Raw genomic sequence first — 17,125 nt, 5'->3', positions numbered from 1 at the left:
TGATAGTTATTTTTTGGTTTGGTTTTATATTTGTTAGTGTTGTTTTTTTTGGAATGCTTCCAGTTTTGGGGAAATCCATGCAGTGTAGCAGAGTTGGGTAAGTGTAACAGGTAACTCTGGGCATTTTTGAAGCTTGTTGGCTCTTGCCAGGGCTGGGGAACAGGGTTAACATGACCCTGAGCATCTCCACAGCTCAGTGCAGATCCTCCTTGAAGGTGCATCAACAACCTGGAAGAGCTGCTCCTCTCTTGCATGTGGGACAGTGACTTTTTATAGGGCAGATATTGAATTAGACAAGGGGAACAGTTTTAAATTAAGAGGAGAGTTTTAGATTAAGAAGAAATTCTTTACTGTGAGTGTGCTGAGGCACAGGTTGCCCAGAGAGATTGGGGATTCCTGGAACTGTTCAAGGCCAGGTTGGACAGGGCTTGGAGCAACTTGGTTTAGTGGAAGGTGTCCCTGCCCATTGCAGGGGGGTGGAACAAGATGATCTCTAAGGTCCCTTCCTCTCCAAATTATTCTGTGATTCTGTTTCCATGTTTGTCATAAAAGTTTAGGAAAGGAAAAAGTTTTGACCTGATTTGTGCCAGATTCCAGATGATTTGTGTTCTCTAATTACATCCCCCAGCCCATTTAACCTCCTGTGCATTACATCAAGGAGCCACTATGGTACCAGTGAAGCTATTGCCATGAAATATTAATGAGCTGGTTTTGCATTAACTAGACAGAGTTGGGTTGGAATTGTTGCCCCCACAGCTGTTGCCTTGACTGCAGCTCACACAGCAACTGGTGGTGGCTACGTGTGCCAACACTGTCACTGATGCACACAGATTTTCTGGGAGGTCCTGGCTATTTCTTGCCTTTTGCAGGTGAGGAGCCAGCTGCTGTGTGAGGGCTGGGTGCCTGCAGCACATCACCACAGGGCACAAGGCTTGTTTGCAGGACCTGAGCTCTCCATCCAGCTGGGAACATGAGTGGAGTCCTGTCCAGGGCCTTTGCAAAAGCTTAGAGGAATTTAGGTACTTTGTTTCATTGGGATTTTAATTAAGCTGGAAAAAAACTCCTGGGAGCCTTCGCTGGGAGTTTCCAGGCCATTGGCAGTGGCTGCTCAGAGAGTTCTGAGCCATTGCAGACTTCTCTTAAAATACTTCAAAGTCTCACAAGTCCAAACCGAAGTTGGTGACAACTCGCTGCCAATCTCCCCTGGGAATTTGTTCCAAGCCATTTATTTAAAATAATATAAAGATTTTTATTTCTGTTATTACTGATCTGCCTATGATTAAATTGCATCTTTGCATGGATTAAATTGCATCTTTGCATGGATGATTTTTTCATCATCATTTTAGATTAGACATGTTCCAAAGTGCCTGAACACTGGTGTGGATTGGGCCCTCTTGGATGCACCACACAAAGAAGCTGGAGAGCTGAGCACTGAATTTTTGCAGGTTGCAGCGAGGGCAGCACTGCCATCACTTGAAAACCTTCTCCTGCCTGGGGTCACATGAAACCGCCTGTCCTGCCAGCAGCCCGGGTACCTAAAACAGGTTTGTCTTTCCATAGCTGTTTTGTTTCTTTAATACAAGATTTTAAAAAATAAATTAAAATCATCAGTGGAACCTCTTGTTATGTTACTGGCCTCTAAACTTTCTTCTGGAGGAGCTGGGATGTGTTTAGCTGCTCTAAGAAATAGCAATCCCACTAAACAACTTATTCTTGAGTTATTTTCAGTGGTTTGGGTGGTGGGATTGATCATGGCTCTATTTCCACAGTGCAGGTGCTGTTTCTCTCCTGCAGGCTCCCTCCTCCAGCCGCAGGCAGGGCACAGACAGCGGCACGGCCGCATCTTCGACTGCATCCACACTGGGATGGGGTTTTATTCCGTCTGGCCCTTCCTGAGCACATCTCCCTGGACCGAGGGATTTTTCAGGCTGGGGTCACAGTCCAGCGGCCGTTTCACAATCGCACTTCTTGTGCCGTGCCACCATCTAGTGGCAGCTCCAGCGGGGCCAGGCGTCCCCGGCCCGCCGGAGCCCCGCATCCCTCGGGGATGCTGCGGGTCCAGCCTCATCCCTCGGGGATGCTGCGGGTCCAGCCTGATCCCCGCGGGGATGCTGCGGGTCCAGCCTCATCCCCGCGGGGATGCTGCGGGTCCAGCCTCATCCCCCGGGGATGCTGCGGGTCCAGCCTGATCCCCTCGGGGATGCTGCGGGTCCAGCCTCATCCCCTCGGGGATGCTGCGGGTCCAGCCTCATCCCTCGGGGATGCTGCGGGTCCAGCCTGATCCCCGCGGGGATGCTGCGGGTCCAGCCTCATCCCTCGGGGATGCTGCGGGTCCAGCCTCATCCCCCGGGGATGCTGCGGATCCAGCCTGATCCCCTCGGGGAGGCTGCGGGTCCAGCCTCATCCCCGCGGGGATGCTGCTGGCAGCGCTCTGCTGATGCAGCGGAAAACCCAGCAGGTTAACCAGGAAAAGGCTTCTCCCAGGTGTCTCATCCTGCTCTGCTCCCTCCCGTAAGGAGGTTTAGAAGTGCTTGATGCGGCTCTGTGGCTCCATCGCTCCGGGCCCTGCTCAGCTTCGGGGTGTTGCTAAAGGAGGAGGGACTGGGAAAGGTGGGGAAGGGGCAGGGGGGAAGCAAAGGTGAGCAGTGCACACACACACACACACATCCACATGCACACACACAGCCCTAGGAGAGTTTCCCAGGATTTCTCTCCCAGGTAGGCTCAAGAACCTCTTTTGACCCCTGTGAGCAAAGCCAAGTGTTGAGCCAGAACACCCTGTGGGAACACCCTGGAAATTATCCTGTGCCCCCCTCGCTGTGGGAATGTGGAGTCAAATTTGCACAACACTTTGGAGGAGCTGCCTTTTACCTGGTGTAATTAAGAATAATCTGAAAAATGCTTTCCTGGCCTGGAATTGCAGCTCCTTGAGCTGCCTTAAAAAAAATTTTTCAGAGCCAGATGATGCTGAAAAGGGATAAAAATCTGATGTAGGCAAGGAGAGGAAGAGAAGGCCTCCTGTGGGTGTCATCTTTTGGCATTGGAGAGAGAGAGAGCAAGAGCAGGGAGAGGGAGAGGTGTTGGACATGACTGACCCCACCTTGGGTGTCCCTCGTGTCTGGGGTGTGGAGGTGAGACCTTTTGCCATGGCTGCTCTAAAAATCTCAAAATCTTTGAAAGCACAAGGCAATTAAATATAACCCTTGTCACAGCTCTAAATGCTGCATGAATTATCGCAGTAAATGAACATCAGGTTTGGGCTTGTCCACTGTTTCATGGGGGCGTTTAAGTGTGTAAATTATTTTCCAGATGGAAAGTGTTGAGGTGGCTTGTTACCTGATTAAAGAATGCTGGACTTGAATGCACTGCATGGTGCTCACTGAATAATCACAGTAAGCAGGGATCTTTCAAATCCTCAAGCAACAAACTTCAATCAGATGAGAAAGATTCAATTATGCTTCAAAGGCAACCCAGTTACGCATGTGCAGGATACGGCAGGAGAATGTGTGCAGAAGAATTTCATGGAAAGGAGCAATTACTTTATCAATAGGACATGCAAAGCAGAATTCACTCATCAGTCCTGAATAGAAGCCCAGATAACTGAGCTTTTAAAAAGATGATACATGGACCAGGATGGATTTGGGCCTCGAGCAGGTTTGAGTGAGTTTGATTAATTTCTGTGCAGTTATCAAATGAGGTTTTGGTCCAGTGACTTCATGATATTTAGCCTTGGATAATGGATGTTGTAACAAGGATGTAGGACTTCGGCAGCAAGTGTATCCCCATCCCACTTCATTAAGTTGTGGAAATTGAATTGGATTTGAATCTGAAAATCCTGTTTCTTCCTCCTCTAGCATCTCTGTGTAACATAAACTCAATGAAAAAAGCACAGGGAAAAGCCAAACACTTTTTTTTTTGCAAAAGAACACAGACATTTGAATTTAATAAATTATAAAATTAAAGATTCTAAGTTGTATATACATTTTTAATATACAAGAAACGGCTATTTATTGCAATTTCTGTTAAGGCATATGTAAGTGAATGGAAGATGCATATAGATATTCAGATGAACATAGCTAATACTGTGCATTGTAGGTGAGTAAATAAGAATTAAATGCATTATGTAATAAAATTTAAAAAACCCCTTTGAGTACTGGTAAAGCACCGTTTCTAGAATTCTCAAAATATCTGAAAGCATTCTATGGAGGTGTTGTGAGACTCTAAATATTGAATGAATATATGAATATAAAAAGTGATGCGTTCATAATAGATAACAGAAATTTTTAAAGAAATGATGGTGAAAAAAAATGGCAGATGACTGAAGACAAATAAACCAGAATTTGTTTGGGATTTTTTTTCATGAGAGGCTGTCATTCGGATTTTAAGTTTAGACAACCAGAAAATGACAATTGAGAAAACTGTACCTGCAAGGTTAGATCATAAATACATTGCTTTGTGGGAGCACATTATCTCTCAGATCTCTGAGATGGTCTCTGCAGGGATATATTTGTTTATAAACCTGCTTTAGTTTCTGGGGATTAGGTTACATTAAAATATTGCTTTCTGTTTGTTATGTCTGAAAATGTAGCACCTGAGCAACAGCAAACCCCTTACAGAAGATCCACTGTGATGATGCTCTTGGCCAATTACATCATTGTAGAGAAGATGAAATCGTTGTCAAAGTTCAACCAAACAAAAAAATGATGAAATTTTCCACTGTATGACACAGAAATGAGATCAGCTCAGGAGAGCAAACCTCCACCCTTTGTCTGGGGCTGCTTTTTCTTTATCAATAGAGCCTGGTGTTGTGTTTTCCAGTAGGAGTGATGTACACATTCTTGGGGAACTGCTGAAAAAACCCACCTTCTGAAGAACCCATGGCAGCTTGAAAAGGAGGCATCTTTTCTGGTCTGAAGAGACTTAACTTCTCCCCTTCTCATACAGGAAGAGTGTGAAGAGAAGGCAGCTGGTGGCTCCTGCTCCTTAAAGAAATGGTCCATCAACCTCTCAATATCTTGAGCAATGTAGACTGAAGCTGCTGCTTCAAGTAGTTTAGTGTTCCTCCCAAAAAACAGCTGGAGAAATATTCAGTAGAATTTAAACCATTGAGAAACAAATCAAATTAAATCTCCTAAAAGGCGAGACTGAGAAGGGAACAAGCTATTCCAAAATGCAGATGCCACCAGGCATTGCACTGGGTTCCTAATGAACACTGGACCTAACAAAGCACCAGACCAGCCTTCAGGAGGTTGTTCCTGCTCCCTGAGACAGCAGAACTCTTCACTTTATTTGGAAAAATGCTTTTTTGAGCTGTGAGCACTGTCTCCTGTGGTATTTTTTCACACTGCCTGATTGACTAAGCCTATTCCAGAAGCTAGGGCAGAACAGAATCTATTAGATGAGTTCCCTCAGGAGATGAGAGAAAAAGGTCTTGAAAAAGTCCCAGAGGATAAAACTGGTACCCTCCAGGCAGTAAAATTTACCTCCCCATCTGCGTAAATCCAGCTCTAACCCTTTCTATCTTTGGGTTTGTAAAAACTTTTCCTAAGTTTCACATGCTTGGATGAGCTCCCTAGTCTATGAAAAAGCTGGGGGTTGTGGTTTATTTTTATTGTCCATAGAGCTAAAAGGATATTAACTTGAAGGGGAAAAGATGAGTTTTATACTAACCACATCTGTGTAAAGGAAACGTGGAAGGCAAGAAATACTATGACTACAGGCTGGGAGCCTGGCTGCAGCTTGTGTCTCCCATGGCACAGCAGCTGGAATGATGTTGATTTAGACACTTCTTCCTTACTTATAAATAGAATGGTGGTTTTTTTTCCCTTCAATGCTCATTACACATTGCTGCTGTGCACACATGTGACCTGACCCTACATTGTTATTAAAACTTGTCCCATCTGTAGGCAACCACAAATCCCTTGGCACGAGGCTCCTGGGGCTTGCCTGCACACCTTGGTCGTGTGACAGCCAGCAGGTCATGGAGCAGGGCTGGGACAGGGCACCAAGGACAAGCACCCTTTGACTGCAGGAGAACACTCCGTGTCCCAGGAGTGAAAATCTGTGGTGGAACTCTTCCCACTGTGCTGCCAAACTGCACAGCCTGAGTTTTACTTCTCCAAAGCAGAACTGATTTTTGCTTGTGCTGGCTGCTGCTTCCACATCTGCAGCCACGTCTGCTTGGCCCAGGAGGTATTTCCTAATGCTCTGGACTCTTAGCAGGCCTGTTGGACTTCCCAGCTTTCCTGGTCTTTAGTGTATCTTTCATCCCTGCACTGAGGTGCTCCTTGGTCCTGTGTAAGAAGGGGCATTTGATGCCACAACCCCAGCTGAAAATATTCCTTCTCTGCTTGGGCTAGTATCTCCATGAAGAATTTTTCTTAAACCAGGCTTGTGTATCAAAAACTTCTGGCCCTAGTTCAGGCCAAAAAAGTCCCACATGTAAGTGCTGTAAAGCCTGAGGTTCCTGCAGGCTCTTGCCTCCTTTCCAGCAGGAATGGCTTGTTTGGAAAAGAAGACTGGGCAGTTCATTCAGTCCTGGTGGGCAAGGGCAGAAGGCAGGTCACAGGGAGTCACATATGCTTCCCCTTGCAATACCTGTGCAGCTCTTTGCCAGCAGCTGGGCCAGAGAAGAGCTCGGACATTGCTGGGAATGCAGCACATTCCCAATAATTTTGTGACTCTATATACGGGCTTATTGCTGGTGCTGCTTCAAACAAGGACCAACTCAGGCTGGAGGGTGAGATCTTCCTCTCAGACTGGAAAATATGAACTTGGAGCCACCAAACCTACCTAGTGGTAAAGAGAGGATTTCAGGGAAGCCCCGGGCTCTGCAGGAGATTTACCAGCAAAGAAGAAACAAATTGAAGAATCCAAGCCAGGAAAAAATCTACTCAGATGCCACCCACAGCAGGAACCAGCCCATGCTCCCTGTCTCAGCAGTGTTAGAGCCAAGCTGAGTTCATCTTCTGTTCTCCAACCAGGAATTCAAAATGATCTATGAAAACTGTGATGACCCTGAGGGGAAAAAAAGTACTCAAAGGGTTGTCAGGTTACACATCTTAAAGTTTTCTAGCAGACCTGGTGCTGTGAATACACACGTGTGTGTGTGTGTTCATGTAAGGGCACAGCAAACAGTTGTTCACTTCTGCACCAATAAAGCTGTCCTAAGGAAAGGAAGATAATACAAAATTAATTCCTCAAAACTAACTGCATCCTGTGTGGGGGAAAAAAAAAGTTTGTCTTATCAAAGCACCAAAGAAAAGACAACAAGAATCCAGTCATCTTTAAGTTAAACAGAATGTGGGTAATAAAAAAAATCAAACCAATAAAAAAAGCACCAACCAATAAGGATCACTGAGGCTGTTGCATTACAGAAACTTAAAGATTATTAAAAATATGGATAATTGTAAACAGAAAGACTAGGATATTGTCAGTCCAAGTTGGCCAGATCTACCCTACTAAATGTCTTGCATGTGTCCAAAAGTTTAGGAGAATCCTTTGAAATTGTTTATGGAAGTATGTAAACTACTGTTTGTCAGTTTTTAATTTACACATAAATATACGGCTACAGAATTTTCTCTGTACTTTCTTACCCAGTCCTGGCCCAGGAAGCTACGTGAGCACATGCTGAGCTGTGAGCACAGAGGCAGCTCTGCCCAGGCCAGCCAGACCAAGCCTGGCATGTCCTAGGAGCCTTCCCGGAGCTGGCTGTGTTAGTGCCAGAGTTTGTGCAAGGCACAGAAGCATCACAGGAGTGCTGACGCCCTGCTTGTCAGAGTTAAAGGGATTTATTATGTCTTGGGACTGCTTTCTGCCATACTAAGCGTGACTCCCATTACTATTCCCAAGCAGTTTTACATAGGCATAGAAGACTTTAAAAAGCCTGTAACTGAGAAACCTGCCAACCTGACCTAAGTACCATGGTTTGTTTGGATTCAGTGGGACACTGTAGGGATATTGCACTAACACTCTGCCATACCCTGTACACCTAACCTAGCCATCAAAGTGGTCAGATTAGCACTTATAAAACAATCTGTCATTTCCATTTATAGTAGGCTTGAGAATTTGGTATCTCTGCCATAGCACCACTTTGATTTTTCCCCATTCTTAGTCTCTACAATGGCCAATACTATGATGTTTGTAACATCTCTATAAGAGAAAAATGTTGTTTGTGCCATATTTCCATTTTAGTTTATTTTCCTAAGAGTCTCTTTTTTCATTTTCTCAGCGATCAGCTCCTGAATTCTTTTATTCCTTGTCCTTTCATAAGGCCTCCTCCGTGTAATGATGTTGTGCTGTGGTACTTCGTTATCCAACCCATCAACTTTGTAGGGAACATCCACTGCATTGATTTCTGGGTGCTCCTCAGTTGCATTGGAAGGGGGTGCACGTGTTTTGGAAAGCAGAGGAGGGCTGGTGGCAGATTGTGTGGTGGACACTCCCACAGGAGGGCTGGGGGTTGTCAGGAGCTCCTCCTCAATGACATTATTCTTATTTACATTGGCATTGGTTACATTGCCGTCCTCTGTTACGTTGCTGTAGGTGTTGCAGGACTTGCAACACAGCTTATTGTACCCAGGAATGGAGCAGTAACGGGAGAGAACTTCCATGCGACAAAACATTGACTTGTCTCCTTGACAATGATCTTCTGAAAGAGAAAAAGGGAACAGATAAATAAAGAGCATCTTCACATTAAGCAGAAAAAGAAACACAGCTGAAGCTTTGGCAGTGGGCAGAGGGTTTGATATTTAAAGTGGGTTGGGAAACTGGCAAATGAGCCTTCTACAAGCAGAAGCAGGCTTATATTCAACCTAAAAGTCAACTCCAAGAGTTGCAAAAGGTGATCTGAACTGTATGTACCAGCCCCATCCAAGCTCTAGACCATCATACTTGAATTTTTGCCTTCACATCATGGAAGCTATACCCTGAAGACCGTGAAGCCACAATGAATTGTGTTACTGTCTTGGCTCAAACTTCAAAACACACTGACTGTGCTGTGTTCTTGCTAAAACTGCTCTGAACTCCCACAAAGTCATGAAGTTTTATATTAAGAAATCTATTTTTCCCTATTTGCTCCTTTTAATGCTTTTCTGCAACCAAACAGTGACTAACCACAGTCAGGGGTAACATATATTTATCCAGACTGTCTCAGGAATGTCAAGTCTTATTTCGATGTGTGTAATTCTCAGAATTAATCCAACTCCACTAATCGGAGTGATATTGTTGCCAGGTACCCCTACTCTGAAAATAGCAGTTTTCTCAGCATGACTCTTGTTTGAGAGAAAAGTGGTGCCATGAGGCTTTTCTGCTCCTCCTAGAAGGGAGCTGATATCTTTGGAACAACAAACTCCAGTGCAATGGAGCCAAGCCAGCTCAGTAATGACTGGGAGACTCAGTAGAAGTCCTGATTTTTGTGTCAATGACTGTAATAAAATAGAAAGAATGACAATCGATAAGCTTTAAGCTGTCAATAGCTGTTAAAACAATCTGCACTGTAATAGAGATGTTATGGCAGATCCTGATCATGCTCAAATGCAGGTGGCAAATTGTTGGCTGAGGCATTAAAGGTGAAGTGGTCAAAGTGTTCCTGCCTGAGAAACATAAACAGAAGCCTACTCAGAGATTCCCCAAGCCCTTGTGATTTCTGCTCAGGGGAGGCACAGGACTGTATGAATTGGTGGGAAATGGGTGGTGAGGGTCTAACAGGCTCCTTGGAGAGGAAGCTGCCTGTCCTCTGTCCCACACCTCAGCTCCTGCACCTCCAGGATAAAATAATGGAGCCAGGCTCTGCAGTGAAGGAAAAATCCCAACATGCAGCCCATGCTGAGAGAGGAGTCAGAGGTTTGTGGGAGAGGGCTGAGGAGAAAAGCAGACTGACCAACACCTGGCATCACCACTAATAAAACATCTCTGTGACCAGAGTGCTGAGACTGAGATGAAATCACTTGTCACTCTCCCCCTGCTCTTACCACATTTCCACCAACTCTTACAGTAAAGGGTGAGTAACTCCAATTACTTGCTTTTATTTAGAGTGCACCCGATGTGAGACAGTGTTCCCAGCCTGATCTGGAGTCACATTTCACCCTCCTGCTACGAGCACTGGCTTGTGTCAGCACCTCACAGCAAAGGAGAGAAGCAAAGCAGGTTCAGCGATGCCAAGGGGATTTGGAAAGCGTGGGTGCCACCTCTTCACTCATCCTCAGTTAACAAAACCGGGCATCGTGGGTGTTTCATTGGCAAACATATCAGTCTAAAATAAACTAATAGCTGGTGCTGCTGCCTTACTGTGCTAGTGCTGGCTGAGGCGGGTGAAAACACCTCCTGTACCTTGTATCTATGCTCTGGTTATTGCTTTTGTTGCAGAAAAGCACAATTCTAGTTCCTACTTTAGAATGTGCCAGGTATTTTTCATATTTTTCAAATACTAAGCTGAAATACTGCTGGAGATTAGGAATGACTCCTTCCTTAGGAACATAAGAATAGTACCTTGGTTTTGGAGAGATTTTCAAACCAGCCCTTAAGAGCTGGAACTGTTCATACCTGCATGCACAGCTCCATACAAAGGCCTGAATGTGCCTATACAATTTATATATATTTTAACATGCCCCATAAGAATCCCCTTTGAACATTTTGCCTTGTGATGCATGACCCTTATGCATATTCCTCCAAATGGCTTTCATAATAAAAGCCAACACATATAATATTTAAATGTGATTTTAACAAGGCCAGTCTGTTCTTGGCTTTGTAAGAATCAGTAACAGCACCTTTAGAAAAATGCCTTTTTTCCTAACAAAAATATGCAATGTCAAGCTTAACAATACATGGAAATAAAACTGCATTATGTAATAAGTTTAGTGACATCTGATAAGTCATATAAACAACTCTGCAACTTCTCAATGCCAGAATGAAATTTGATCCTCTATCCAAACCAAAATATCCAGATTTGCTGAACTTTTATTTATTTTTACTTGCAGTATGCATGACAGACTGGAAGTATATATTCAAAACATCAGTAAGAAAAAAATAAATCAGTTTCACAGTCACTTTGGTACACATTAGTCTCATAAAAAAATATTGAAAAGCAAACTCAATTGGCACATCTTTAATATTATGTTAAATACATACAAAACACTAATAAAATATCCCTGATAAACCAAAGTGCATATAGACATAGTGCACAATGCCCAGATACCTTATTGCACCATTCTCTATAGCCACCCATCTCTTGAAACATCACTAAACATTGTCTATTTAAAGGTAACAGTCATGAATATATTTATACAGTTAAACACCGATTATTTTACATAACAGTATTCTGTGCCAGATACGTGTCTTTGCTTTTTCACCTTGTCATGTAAATTGTTAACATGTTTCAGGAAATATTAACAGCAAAATTTAAATATGTGATCACATGATAATGACAAGTTTGAAGTGCTACACTGTTGACGACCCAAAGATTCAAAAATGCCACTTTTCCAAAAAATATTATCAAAGCAATAAGGTAGTAATTTGCTCCAAGACTGCAGTTTTACATTTCTACTATTGGTACTGACTGTCACAAAGAAGTTTATGACTTCTGAATTCCAAGTCTTCAACACAAACACGGAAGGTGAAGCACGAATGCCAGTTAAATTTCAGTAAGTCAGGCCACAATCCTGTCTCAATGAAGATATGGATATGCACTGTGCAAATCAACCTCCATTTTAATTTACTGCCTTCCAATAGTTATCATTCAAGTAAAAACACTCCATATGAACATTAACTCAAGGTACCAGTGTACTGTTCATATTTAAAGCTGGATCTGATAAATTAATGCCATTTACATTTCAACATTAAGGCATTTTTCTAAAATTCATCTCCTAAGCAAAAAAAGCAATAAAAATTGAGGTAATTCTGTAGTAGTTCACACTGTTATGTTTGCCAGTTGACACATCTAAGAGCACACACGCGCACACACACGCACACACAACCGTACCAGTCAAGTCAGACATGCACATGGTGAAAAAAGACCAGAGATGGAATGAGTATAAACAGCTCCATGCTGAGCAGCTGGAGACATCATAGTCAATGAAAACATCCTATTGCCTTCGCCACGTTCAGGGAAACACCACCACACCACCTTCACCATGGACCATGCCTGTTCTGCTTTGGGTTTGTTTCTAAAGTGAAAATGCGCAAAACTGGCAAAAATTGTGCGATGGAGAAAATGAATGCAGCTTTTCTCGAGAAAAAAACCTTCCAAACGACCACCGGGAGTCTGGCGAGAGCAACGGCATCAGAGGAGCAGGGAAAGTACCAACAGAAACTCAGCTTCTGCTTCCCAGTGAGCCCTCCACGGGTCACAAACGTAAAGGTGAGGGTCAGGAATAAAAAATGAGCAGCAAGGGTGAGGAAAGCAACAGCACCACAAAGGAAAATGGAATGAAAAAAATTCTTCCACTCATCAGACTACCCTGTCAGCGGACTGAAGCTGGAGAGCTATGAGATTTCAGGTTTTTAGATAAAGGAGAACTTTAGCACTACAAGGTGTCATTATTGTGATGTGATCACATTCACAATAAGTTCTCAGTTTTGCTATCAAACTGAACATCAGGAACCAGTACGAGCCTTTTTTCACCACCACCAAGCAACAAGCAAACCGATCCCAGCTCCCTTTCAGAGGACTGCAACATACTGTGGAGATCCAACTTCACACATCCAACACTTCAAGACCTCCACCACCAGTGCTACGCAAGCTCCAGAGAAGAAAGACACCGAGCACCGAGTGCCTGGTGTGAAAAAACAGATTCAGCCCAAGATTTAAACTTGGCAAAGTCAAGGGAACTTTCCGCATAGAGAGAAGAAGAGAGCAAAAGGCAAAGTCCACATTCGATGTGGCATGCATTTAAGGGCAAAGGCAGAGTTATAAATGGGTCTTTTACTTGAAGATATTTTCTGGATGGGGTAGTCTGGATCGGGTCTTGACAGCCATTGTATCATGTAGGTTTTCTTTGAAGGATCAGAAACGTTTCCTTGAATAGAGGAAAAAAGAAAGATGGAACACAAGATATGTTAGGCAGCATTAAACTGTTGGCCTGTCAGAAGGGGACAAGCTCAGAGAGTGAGTGGGCTCCAGTTGTGAAGGAGCCCATGGAAGGATTACAACAAAGATGTGTGATTTTGGGCAAAAGGTGCTGTTTGGGGAGGTTGCTACAGCTCGTGCCCAACACTTCACAGCCAACACTGAAGACAGCCCAAGGGCCAGTTCTCCAGCAGCACTTCTCATGGCAGTGTCACACATCCCCAGAGACATGCAGTCTAGTTTAGTTACAGTGCCTCATTAAAATCTTTGTATTGAGACTGTAATTGACAGATTGCTTCTAATTAATTAGAAATCAAAACTACCTTGAGAAATACATCTGGAAAAAAAAAGAAAAATATGAATGACTTAATAATAGGAATATGTGAAATGGTCTCACAAGTATCATTTGCAAACAGCTGAAAAGCTAACAAGGATAAAGGCCTTATTGCCCTGGATTAAGCAGGAACAAATTAATTACAGCTTCTAAAAACAGAGTTAGATAACCCCTGCAGATAACTTGTGTTTGAGGGAATGAAAAAGAAGCCTGGAACTGTTGGTGGAGGCGGAGAAAGCAAAGGGGCATCCTTGGTTAGCCGCAGCCCAGCAGCCCCAACAGCTGGCCCTTGCCAAGCCCCACTACTCTCAGGGGTGCAGGGCTGGACTCAGGCTCTGCTCCTCTCCCAGCAGCTGCTGGCCACATCTGGCCATCACCACTGTGCTGCCCCAGGCTCTCAGGCAGTCCTGGGCCAAGCAATGCTCCCCAGCAGAAGAGTGCCCAAGAAGCCCATCGGCCATACAGCAGCTCCACATTTGGAATTCTACTCAAAACAGGGACTATGGAGAGGTGCCCCACCCAGGCAGGTGCAGCACACAAGTGTCAATTCAATGAAGGCATTGTAAATAATTAAATAATTATTTTTTTTCAACAAGTAACAGAAGGTATTGAAGAGAAGCCCTTACTGGGACACGGAGGTAGTCTGCAGATCCTGACGGTCTCTGGTTTGCTCTCCTTGCACAGGCCGATGGCATTGTCCCTGGTCCGGCACAGGACCGGGCGATCCTGGGTGCCATTGCCACAGCTGACAGAGCACTGAAAGGACAGGCAGCAGTTACACCCCAGCCACCCTCTGGAAACAACAGATCAGAAGTTAGCTTTTCCATTTTAAACTGCCCTTTGATTTGAGATTACATGGTTCATTATTTGAACCACTGCACTACCAGTGCTTACTACAGTAATGAAGCACAAGGGAGAGCCACTCACTGCTTCTTGTGGTACACCAGTAATTGTGAAATACTCCAAGAACGAGCTATGGTCTGAGCAATAAACAAACAACTGTACATGCGAGCCATCTATTCACAGAGCCATCTAGTCACAAATACAGGGGTGGCATTACTTGTCATGCTCAATCTGCCCAGACAGAAATTAGTTGTTTGAGACCTCCAGAAAGAGACTGACCTGTGACCAGGATCCTATTCTCCACTGTGCTGGGCACAGCTCCCTGTTGCAGGGCCTCCTGCCCTCTGGGCGGTCGTTGTTGCAGTACTTGGTGTGGACAGAGCGATTTGTGTTGTCGTGCAGGGGCTGGATGCAGCGCACAGACCGGACCTGATACCCTGTCTTCCCACAGGATTTGCTGCAAGGCTCCCATTCCCCTGTTACCCATCTGGGTTGGTGAAAAGAGAATGAGCAGAGTAAAATTCAAACTGTTGAACTGTAACTCTTAAACACAGGTTTAACATGATGTTAATACTAGTTCTAATATGGAGAAAATGAGAAGATATGAAAAAAACATAAGCAGTTACAGTGAGAGCTATTTGACTGTCCCTGAAGTGTCATTAACAAGACCCAGACCTTCAATATTACTCTTTCTCATTATCTCCAAGATAAGCATTAGTGTTACTTTGCTGTATTTGTTTTGAATTTAAGCTGCCTTTTCCAAGACTGCACATAAAAATGTGGCCACCTTTACGTCAAAAGCAGCCACCCAAGGGTGCTGCTGAGCTTCCCAGGTCTGGGCACATGAGATGTGCCTTGTCTCATAATGCAGTATCTGGTTCCCACATGAATGAAGACAGCACATCTGGGCTAGAAATGCAGCTCCTGCCTGGCCCACATCTGGGCATTCCATGGACCATATCCCTGGCCATGTTAAGCTCAATCTGCTGAAGCACTGGCAAACCCAGTGCTCTGAGTGCTGAGCTTGGGCAGATCAGGGTCCTCCTCATCATCATCACTGTTTGGTTTGGGGGAAAGCAACACTCCACTGAAAACCAGAGAGATTGAGTTCATAATTTCTAAATCAGTTTGGCCACTGAGAAATGAAATCTATGGTTTGTAATATGGTGCAGTTGAAACCATCACCAATCACCCAAACCAACTCATTAATTACAGGTACAAATTGTAAAGGACTTAGAGAAGAACAACAGGGACAGACAGCCCCAAAGGAAGTTAACCTAGACTACTGGAAGCTTGGTTATAATTAAGTGAAGACATACAGCAGTCTACAAATATTTACAGAGTGCAGAGATTTGCAATATGGAAATATTGTTCCATGTAAACAATATTCATGGGATTAACTTTAACAAAAAATAGACATAGCCTGGAGAAACACCCTGAGTTTGAAGAAATTGTCCTAAAGTACTCATAAAATCCCGGGTTTGTAAATGGTAAAAAAAATAGTACAAGGCACTGCAGTACATATTCCAGTTAATCAGACAGTAACAATTTCTCCCAGCTTTCTCTTTGTAACCTACAGAAATTACACAGCTATGAAGAAATGCAAGAGCTGTGAAACCAGGAATCCTGAGGTGACTTCTGAGACAAAGATGAGTTTTTCCCAAAAGTGAAGCAGCATATTACTGTAGGGGTGTCCCAGAGCTTTGTAAAACTCCTTAATAATTGCCTCTCCTATGTCCAAGACCAAAATGCTTGGATGACTTTCTATGGAAACAGAGCTAACTGAAACTTCAGGGATCCAAGTACAATTTAGGATCCTATTGAGCCTTTGTGGTACCTGGGCCCAATTATATTTGCAGCTGAAAGGAGGATACAGTCCTTTCCAGAGAGCCTGAGGTACAGTTAGGTCATTACTTCAGTTTTCCAATAAATAAACGTTCAACCCTGACCCATGCAGGGTTTATGGGGCACAGTTTCTTGTCTTTTCTCTCTTTCTTTTTTTTTTTTTTTTTTTTTTGAAAGGAAGTTAGGAAATATTGTGTGGTATGTTCTATTTATTTGCTGTGATTCCTGGAACCTACACTTGGTCCCCAGAGATAAAAGCTGGGATCAACATATTCCTTTCTTTTTGCAGTAGTAGCACAAAGAATATATTAGTCCTACATGTGGCAGGAATAACCTGCTGCCAGTCAAAAAAATCACCTGTAAAATGTGAATTAAAATATTTATAACACTTGACTAAGTGGAGCAGAAATGAAGGTACGACAGTACAAGGGCAGCCAGAGAAATTTAACAGGTCAAATATTTTCCCTGTGTTTAAATGTCCAAAAATATTCTGTGAACTTTATGAAGATTTGGATTTGAGAGACTGGACATTGACACTGGTTGTCTTCTGCAGCACTCTTGTACATTTACTCTGACGTGGTTAACTCACACTGTGTAAAATCCACTGATATAAATTGAATTTATGTCTATTTTGTATCACCTCAAGATGGCCTGAAGACAGAAGTCTGGATCAGGACAACACTTCTTTTCTAATACAACTTATTTCATAAGGAACCATAAAGAATATTTCTATGAGCAGAACAGAGCCTGAGATCCTCACAGTCCTGGGTCTCTGTAATGGCCATGAAGGTGAAGTTAAAGCCACCTTCCTTGAGGGGACAGTGCTGGCTGGGTGTGATCCCTGCAGGGAGCAGTGCTGGGGGCAGGGATGCTTACATGGGCTGGGAGCACTCCTGGAGGTTGCACACCCTGCGGATGGGTTTGGGTTTCTGGATCAGCTCGCAGTAGCTCCGATGAACCATCTTGTGGTCCGTCTTCCTGCGGCAGCCATACTTGGTGAACTGGTAGCCTGGGGAGAGACACTGCTCTTACTCTGGGAG

The 17,125-nt window shown here is 43.9% G+C and overlaps 1 protein-coding gene across 1 annotated transcript in view; it reads right to left on the bottom strand.

Annotated features, from left to right (window-relative positions):
- Positions 1–8,061: 8,061 nt before the first annotated feature.
- Positions 8,062–17,125, bottom strand: part of ADAMTS2 (ADAM metallopeptidase with thrombospondin type 1 motif 2) — a 169,634-nt gene continuing 160,570 nt past the window's right edge. Inside the window, exons 18-22 of the mRNA XM_031506005.2 lie at positions 16,962–17,094; positions 14,520–14,727; positions 14,024–14,153; positions 12,924–13,013; positions 8,062–8,650 (exon numbers count right to left, since the gene is read on the bottom strand). Coding sequence (XP_031361865.1) covers positions 8,190–8,650; positions 12,924–13,013; positions 14,024–14,153; positions 14,520–14,727; positions 16,962–17,094 — 1,022 coding nt within the window. The 3' untranslated portion in view covers positions 8,062–8,189. The remainder of the gene's footprint in view (positions 8,651–12,923; positions 13,014–14,023; positions 14,154–14,519; positions 14,728–16,961; positions 17,095–17,125) is intronic.

The sequence above is a fragment of the Lonchura striata genome, chromosome 15 (assembly GCF_046129695.1).
Source record: "Lonchura striata isolate bLonStr1 chromosome 15, bLonStr1.mat, whole genome shotgun sequence".
In the NCBI taxonomy this organism is placed as follows: Eukaryota; Metazoa; Chordata; class Aves; order Passeriformes; family Estrildidae; genus Lonchura; species Lonchura striata.
Note: the sequence above shows the minus strand (reverse complement) of the source record. Positions and strands in the feature narration are given on the sequence as shown.